General features: G+C 47.0%; 2 protein-coding genes across 2 annotated transcripts in view; one reads left to right on the top strand and one right to left on the bottom strand.

The window, feature by feature from the left end:
* Positions 1–1,299: 1,299 nt before the first annotated feature.
* TONSL (tonsoku like, DNA repair protein) overlaps positions 1,300–8,622 on the top strand; it is a 27,342-nt gene continuing 20,019 nt past the window's right edge. The window contains exon 1 of the mRNA XM_045003441.1: positions 1,300–1,331. The gene's annotated coding sequence lies outside the window, so the exon portion shown is untranslated. The remainder of the gene's footprint in view (positions 1,332–8,622) is intronic.
* Positions 4,305–8,622, bottom strand: part of LOC123362896 — a 7,002-nt gene continuing 2,684 nt past the window's right edge. Inside the window, exon 2 of the mRNA XM_045003442.1 lies at positions 4,305–6,861. Within this exon, the coding sequence (XP_044859377.1) occupies positions 4,809–6,764 (1,956 nt within the window). The 5' untranslated portion in view covers positions 6,765–6,861 and the 3' untranslated portion in view covers positions 4,305–4,808. The remainder of the gene's footprint in view (positions 6,862–8,622) is intronic.

Here is an 8,622-nt window from a genome sequence, read left to right as displayed (position 1 = left end):
CCATCAGAGGAGCCACCCGGGGAACAGGCCCTACGGGTGCAGCGAGTGTGGGAAAGGCATCCAGCGAAGTGCAGAGCTTCTCCGACACCAGGTTATCCACCTGGAGCACAGACCCTACAAATGGAGCGTCTGCAGGAAGAGCTTCAATAGCAGCTCAAACCTGACCAAGCATCAGTGAATCCACACTGGGGAGGTGTGGGGGAAAGACTTCAGCCAGAAATCGTCCCTCGTGGCCCATCAGCGAATCCACACTGGGGAGGTGTGGGGGAAAGACTTCAGCCAGAAATCGTCCCTCGTGGCCCATCAGCGAATCCACACTGGGGAGGTGTGGGGGAAAGACTTCAGCCAGAAATTGTCCCTCGCGGCCCAGCAGCGAATCCACACTGGGGAGGTGTGGGGGAAAGACTTCAGCCAGAAATCGGCCCAGCAGCGAACCCACACGGGCGAGAGGCCCTATAAACATCCCAGTTGTGAGCAAACATTTAGGTGGTGCTCAACACTTACTAGACAGCGGAGAATCCCTGTGGAGCCAGTTGCTCTGGGGCGATTTTTGTAAAACTGCCAGGGAGCTGTGTCCTGTTAAGCAGGGAGCCTGGGGGCTGCACCAAGAAGGGCTGCGTTTGCGCTGGACCCCTCCCAAGAAGGAAGTAAACGGAGGCAGTCCAAGCCTTGAGCATTCACCTGCTGAGAGGGGAACTGTAGTTGCTATAGAGGAAAAAACATTTGATTGATAAAAACTCATCAGCTACTTACCTCTGAGGTGCTTGGAGAGCAGGTCCAAGCCAGTGTGTTGGGACCAGTTTTGGGGTCACTGCCTGATTCTAAGTGGGCACCAAAAAAGTCGTCATAAAAATAATATGGTGTTTAATGAGAGTCTCACTGTGAATTGTGAACAAATAACTGGCAGAACCCGTGTGCTGTGGCGACGAGAGACTGTGTGGAGCAGGGGTGAGTTACTGAGGGGAGAGTGAGCTGGGAAAGAAAGCAGACCTGCTACATTCAAATATATGGAGCTGAAGCCCCTTCTCGTTCATGCTGGCGCGGCCCTGTGGATTTCTCCTGCTGTGCTGGCCACACCTGAGTGCAGTGGAATTTGCATCCTGTTTGTGTCCAGGTGTGGACTGGTCCATGACTTACAAAACCCGAATCCATACATTGGAGGCGAGCTTAGGCCAGTTGGGAGGGGAGCTCACTCCTCCTGGGGGCTGAGAGAACAAATGACCGGCTGTGCCTCCAGACTGCAGAGGGGGTGATGCTGATCACTGCGACTGGCTGCTTTCTCTTAGGAATGGCATGAAACCATCTGATCCTGTTTGAAACATGTCAAATAGGTTTGTGGGTTGTTGTTTTATTGAAAAGCCCCCCTCCCCCAATTTCTGCAAAGGCTCCCTCTGATCAAGGTAGCCACCTCACCCCTTTCCTTGGGCCGTATCTGATGTGGGGCCCGTTGCACAGGCAGTGCTTTTAGCAACCTTGGTGCTGTCTCACCCGAACAGTCAGAAATGCCTTGTTTAGGGACATGGGATTTCACTGGGGAAAGAGAGAGTTTCCAGTGTTAGCAGTGGCTGGAAGGTGCAGGCCTCCTCCAGCTGGGACCACTCGGGAGGTTCCTGGTTGGTTTAATGGTCAGATTAGTTAGTGTGTGACTGTGCCGGAGTTAGTGTATTGAGTGATCCCTGTGGCCATAGGCTGTGGCAGAAGTTCAACACCCCCTAATTTGTCTCCATCCCTTTGCATGCAGCTCCCTGGTTCCCTGAAACGGTCACTGTCCTGCTTATGCCACCCACCCACCTGCAGCCTCAATGGGGAGATCTAAGACTAAGCCATCCCGTGGTCCAGAACCTCCCTGAGCTCTGAGTGGTGAGTTCTGGGCAGGGGCGGGGAGCTGCCTCCTCCCTGTGAGATTGGCTGGGACGCTGCACTGAGTCCAGTGTGTTCTGGGAGCAGCGGGGCATTTCTCTTCCTTGGGGATGACATCTCTCCAGCGCCAAGGGCAGTGGTGAACAGGCTGGGGGTTTGAACAGGCAGCAGGGACCAATGAAAGTGCAGAATTGCTGAGCCTGGAGACTTCTGAACACTTTGCACATTAACAGTCACATAATCAGTGAGGTGACAGGCAGCCTTTGAGAGCCAGAGCTGGGGCAATTGCTTGGCAGAGAAACTTGCTAGTGGGACCAGTCCAAATGCCCTCAGACCCTCCTGCTAAGGGTTGGGCCTGGACCAGGGAGCGGGAAGGAAAGCTCCTGCTCCCTGAGTCCTAGTCCTGGACTAGGGTGGGAAGAGAAGAGGCTGAGTGTTCCCATGCGTTTGGGGGGGGGGGGGTGAGTCCAGTCTGCTGTGGGGCACTGACTGACTGTGAGTTTGGGAGGCTGACTGGTGATTTTTCCATGCGTCGGGTTGGCAATGCTGATCTCGCTCACCAGGTGGCTTTCCCCGAAGAGCTTGCAGCACTAGTCGTAAGTACGAGGTAACTCAGTAGTAATAGCCCCTGAGTAACAGCACTGTCACCACAGGGCTAGTTATTGCCATTTAGCAATTACACTTTCACACGTCTGCTCGTCGGTCAGGTCTTTTCTACAGTCATACTTTACAGTTTAACAAAGAGTCGAGTACGCAAGTGACAGTTTAGTCACTGTTAGAATTATGACAATCTCCATGAACAGAATATTGTAATGTACACCATGTGCGGATTCTTTGGTCATCCAGCTGTATTATTGAATGATGAGACATAAATCAAGAAGATGAAACTCTTACGCAGCGGCGTTCCTTTTTCCTTATGAGTCTTATTTTAAATTCCTACTCTAAAAGGAGACTTTAATTAAGCTTTAACATCTCTCCTATAAAGAACAAAAACGTAAAATTCCCCAAAGCCCCCTAGCGTGCTAAATCGTCCAATCCAACTCCAGCCAAGTGACACCACCCATTTTAAACCCACGCGGAGTGCTAAACTGAAAACAACCCAATTAAAGCAGAGCTTAGTGTGCAAAGCCTGGCGTGAAACCAAAATTCAGGTTTTTTACAACCTTCAGAAGAAAGTACCCACACTGTGTTGTCAAACGCTGCTAATTTCTGGGGTGGTACATTGAAGTTTACAGCCAGAACGATGATGATAAATTCTTCAAAGCAACAATGCGTCAGTAGGCAAGAGGTCTTTGTTCACAAAAGGTAAAATCCAAAAGGTGAATCCCAATGCTAATTAAAGTGAAACTGCCCATTAACAGATGTATATAAAAGTTAGTAAGTTTCTTTAATTGTGGAGCTATGACACCCTGAACCCTGGCCCCACCGCAGAGCCTTCACCCCCTGCACCCCAAACCTCTGCCCCAGCCCTAAACCCCCTCCCACACTCTGAACCCCTCCGCCCCGCCCCTTCCCACACATAACAAAATTCATTCTGTACACGGATGTAAAAAATTAGAGGGAACATTGGCTGTTAGCTGCTAGTACAATCAGCGTCACCTAACAGTAACATGGATGCTCTTGCAGTTAGAACACTGGACTGGAACTGAGGATCACCTGGCGCATTTCACAACTCTGCCAGGTAATTCCTGTGTGATCAAGGTCAGGCAACTTACCTGTTCGTGCCTCAGCTCCTCATCTGTAAAGTGGAAATCAATGATACTTCCCTATTTCACAGGAGTTTGGTGAAGATAAATTCATTATTATTCACAAAGAGCTCAGATACTACAGGGGAACAAGACCCTTACCCACGAAAATTGTTTTATTATTCAATCCTTTCAAGACTAACATCTTCACGCAGGTTTATGAATCACATTATGACTTTAATCCGCAAAACCCCCCAACACGATATCACAATCTGCTGCTGTTTCAAAGACGTGTGGAACAACGGCCATCACAAAAGTGGCTACCTGGATACCTGCCTTCTTGGATGGCAGCCAGGTGCTAAATGCATAAATGCAGATATTGTAAACTGGAAATGAACACAAACATTGGAACTGTTCAATCTGGGCCCAGTGCCGCGAAGTGTGGTTGATAACACACTGCAGGACTGGATCCAAGTCGCCAACTCCATCACTCCTGATAGGTAGGAAAATACAACATGATGGGGAGATGTTGTTGTTTAATTTGATCGGATCTGTGCCCTGGTATTTGCAGAAACCCAAGGTAGATGTTTAATTCCAATGGTTCCAGGCATAACAAAAAAAGAATAGAATTGATAAAGGTTTATTGAAACCTAATCACTTATCAGGTCTGAAGGACCTCGGTAAAACCTTTCAAACCCCACTGCCTAAAATTAGGCATCTCAATTGGACACCTCAATAAAGCTAAGTAGGCTTTCGGTGTTGCTGAGCACCCAGGGGGCCTCTGAAAACCAGGTGGGCTTCTTTGTGCGCGCTTTAATATACGGTTAGGTGCAAAGTTTTACATTTTTGGACACGTCACCAGATACTGCGTAATCATTTCATACAAACTTTGTATCATCTTTATTCCTCAGAAGTAAAACAAAAATGTAACAAGAACAGGCCAAGAAACTCCTTAGCGCAGCCACAAGGAACTTTCATTGTACAGGTAACAATATTTATGTAGAACAATGCAAACATATAGGCCTCAATTCTCTGTGCATCTATTTCTCCACTTGAGGCACGAACAGGACAGTGATGGGGCTTAGTCACCTTTGTTGTAGGCCAGCTCTGTGTCTGCCTGGCCCACAAGTAATGAAGTTAAAGCAACCTCAGATATACTCTACTAATTCATATTCCAACTCTATTTTGTGTACTTAATGGTTTAACTTTTTTTAGGATAACAAAACATTACTACAATGCTATCGTATTCTAGCAGCGTGTAGTCTAGCCCAGACAGGGCGGTGTGAGTGGCAATTGAAACTTCTGATCATTTGTTGCCGCTGCCACAAGCTCCTTAGCTGCTCCTGTCTGCAAAAATCCAGCAAACTCGGCACAAGTCATTTTATAGTTGAAGTGTACGAATAGCTCAGCTTTCACCATGTCCACATGGAGTCGATTCCTTTCATCAGCCCACAAGTTCTTCATGACGCTGAAAATGTGCTCCACAAATGCGTTGCCGGGTGGAACAGCAAACACGTGCTGCACAATTCTAAGCAAGTTTGGGGCCTCGCAGCACTTAAAGAGTTCTACCCACACCTCAGAGACATTGATTTGATGGTGACACTCCTGCTGCTGCTGGCACCGTGTCGATTCAGCATCATTTATTGAACTCTTTAGGATTGGTAGCACATCATTCAGGATGCACATTTCTGTAAATAATTCATCTATGTCCACTTGAATGTTCAAGTTTGTAGACAACGCACACAGTTTGTCTAGCTGAAGAGGTTCGTCCAGATTGAGTGGTGCACACAACTTATAGAAAGAGTTTTCGCTGAAATCAAACCACTTTTCCAGGTACTGCAGCATGCGTGTGTAAGCCTGTTGGGCATCGCCAACAAATTTATTCTGCTTGTTAAGTGGTAGCTTCTTCAAGAACTGTGTCACTTTGTACCCATAGAAGCCTTTCTTTTGTCGATTCTGAATCTCTCTTCTCAGCTTGTTGAATGTGGCATACAGTTCAGTGACCTGAATGTAATCCCTCTCAAGAACCTTTATTGTGTTATTAAATTGGCTCAGAATGTTGTGCACAAAGTAGATGTACAGTTCTGGAAGCGTAATAGTTTCATCATTGGAAACTCTGTCCTCTTGCTCAGCAAGAAAGGCCCATATTGTGCAGCTCACATCTTCCTTGCCTTTATTCACAAAGTAAGATTTGAGTGCTGGCCAATTCTTCAGTAACCTGTCTACGGCAGTGAAAAGGGTCAGAAAATGTTTAGGTAGCTGGTGTAAGATTTCTGAATATTCTGTCTCCACAAAGTCACAGAATTCTTCAAGTTCACTGATATTCTTTGCGCTGGATGAGAATTCACTGAAGACCTTGATGACAAAGTATTCTACATTGTAAGAGAGCATTTCCAAGCCATGTTTTGCTGTATTGTGCACTATGTGAGCACTGCAATACCCTGGCACAAGGTTTGGTAAATCCAACATTTGTTTTAGGTGCAGAAAAACAGACTTGTTTTCTCCAAAATTGACTGCTCCAAACGCCACAATTTTATTCTGTATCAGACTGGAATTTTGAAGACAACTTCTTAAGTTCTTTGCGATTGCCTCTGATGTTTCCTCTGCATCCTCGAAAAAGTCTATGATAGACATGCAGATTCCCTTATCTTTATTAAAGTAGCGGACGGCAACTGGGAATAATATTGTGTTCCCTGTATTAGCCGCATCTGTCGCTATTGCGAAAGGTGTTGAGCCAATGTCTTGCACAGCCAGTTTCAATGAATGAGGCGCTAAAACGTTCTCAATCAAAGCTTCTGCTTTTGTCATTCCGCAGTGAATTCTGGAAGCTATCTTGGAGTCAGGGAAAATGGAGGGGTACAGTTTATTCCCGCAGTCTTGAGAACGGTAGCTGTGGTGGTGTTTAACGGCGTGATACGTTAAAAGCAATTCAGCTGTGCATGTGTGTTGTTCTTCAGCATTATCAGTCTTTATGGAGACTTTATTGCTAGTGCTGGGCCATACCTGTCCTTGTACTTTGATTCTGTGACCTTTTGTCTCCGCATGATGCTTAATAGCTTTTACAGAATCAAACTTAACCGTGAATTGAACATGGCAAATAGAACAATATCCTGAGTCTTCACTTGCCTTTGTGAGCCAGTTCCGATACTCTGGGAGTTGCAGCCACTCATCTTTAAACGAGCACAGCCTTCGACCCTTTTTCTTTTCGGGTTCCACCATTTCACCCTCACACTAGTCTGACTGCAGCGCAGTTTAGCCACCAGATAAGCGTGTCGAGTGTGTATGCCAGTTGCTCTCCGCTGCTTGTGGTAGCGCACTAAAAAAATTATTCAAAGAGTCAATCACAGATTTTCTGACAGATCTAGTACACTAATTACTGGTTTTATTTGTTGCAGGACGCTAGAAGAAGATAGACAATTGTGGTAACTCACTTTTGGTGTCCGGTCAATACTTCTGACTAGAGACTGTACAGGTCCCCTTAAAACGGGGGATCTATTATCCTCTATAATTTTCTGTTTTCAGTGCAGCTAAAGTTCCCACAGGTGTTTTGACCATATTGTGTAATATCCAATTCTGCAAGGACATCCCTGTCTATTTGCATCCGTTCAATTAGCACCCCCCCGGGAAGAGCAGGAACTGCTGCAGCGAGCACACCAAACGGCACGATTCCAGAGTCACCATTTTCCATGTTTGGCAGAGTGTTATAGAGCCATGACATGGTGTGAAAACTCTAAGTTAACAGTGTAATTTACATTTGATACCAGCTGCTCTCACAATTAACAAAACAAGACATTAACATCTTCATATTAACTGTGTTAGGATATAGATATTCAGGCCTGCGTGCAAAGGCCTATACTTTAAGAATGTAGGTGTATTCTTATCACTTAGCTAGTTATAGAGGTATAAAAGAATCAAAATCACTGTCTGCCAGTGTAAGGGCCTTCTCTCTCTGTGACAGTCCGAGGCCTGATTCTTAGGCTAAGGCCTTCGGCTAAGCAGCAGACGCCAGCCATAAACTGGGAAGTTCATGGTCACAGCCTCACATTCCAAACTAGTCACACTGAAATAAGGTGCTATTGGGCTGTTAGGAATACAATCCTGTCCTGATATTCCATCACCTCCAGAGGAAGGGAAGAGCCTAGAAGATGTAAAAGGAAACTTAGTTTGAGAGCATCCTGTCTGGCAAGAACTCACTTATCAATAGCTGGGACGTGAAATCCTCATTTCTGTGTTGTTCTATCACTGCAGTCTCCACGTCCCTATTGTCTGTCTGTATAATCTCTGTCTGGGTCTGTGATTGTTTGTCTGCTGTATAATTAATTTTGTTGGGTGTAAACCAATTAATGTGGTGGGATATTAGGCTTCAGGGATAGCTCAGTGGTATGTTACAGTATGTTAGGATTGGCTAGTTAAATTTCAGTAAAATGGTTGGTGAAGGTCTAGCTAAGCAGAACTCAAGTTTTACTATATAGTCTGCAGTCAATCAGGAAGGGGGGGAATGGGAACAGGGACTGGGGGTGGGGGAATTGGGATCATGTTTTGCTAAGGGGTGGAATGGGAACAGGGACACAGGCCAGGCTCTGTGGCATCAGAGCTGGGAAGGGGGACACTGAGGAAGGAAACTGGAATCCTGCTTGCTGGAAGTTCACCCCAACAAACATCGAATTGTTTGCGCCTTCAGCCTTCGGGTACTGTTGCTCTCTGTTCATGTGAGAAGGACCAGGGAAGTGAGAGGGGCCCAGCAGCGAGGATGGCCAGGAGCCCTGGGCCCTTTAAATCAGTGCTGGCCCGCGCTGAAGGGGAGTCTGGACCCTTCTGCTCGCGGCCCCGCCCCTCTGCCCATGACCCCGCCCCTTCTGCCCATGACCCCGCCCCTTCTGCCCCTGGCCACGCCCCTTCTGCCCCTGGCCACGCCCCTTCCGGTTTAGATCTCTTCAGCTTCTAGTTTTATCTCCAGTGTTTCAACAAAAAGTGCAAGAGCTACCCCAGAAGGGCCCTTCAGTCACCTAGGCGCGAGCGGCGGATGCTGACTTGTGGTGTGGGCGCTTAAGGAGCCAGGCCCTGGTTCCACGTTATC

Source organism: Mauremys mutica, chromosome 2 (assembly GCF_020497125.1).
Source record: "Mauremys mutica isolate MM-2020 ecotype Southern chromosome 2, ASM2049712v1, whole genome shotgun sequence".
In the NCBI taxonomy this organism is placed as follows: Eukaryota; Metazoa; Chordata; order Testudines; family Geoemydidae; genus Mauremys; species Mauremys mutica.
This window is presented reverse-complemented; position numbering and strand designations above follow the sequence as displayed.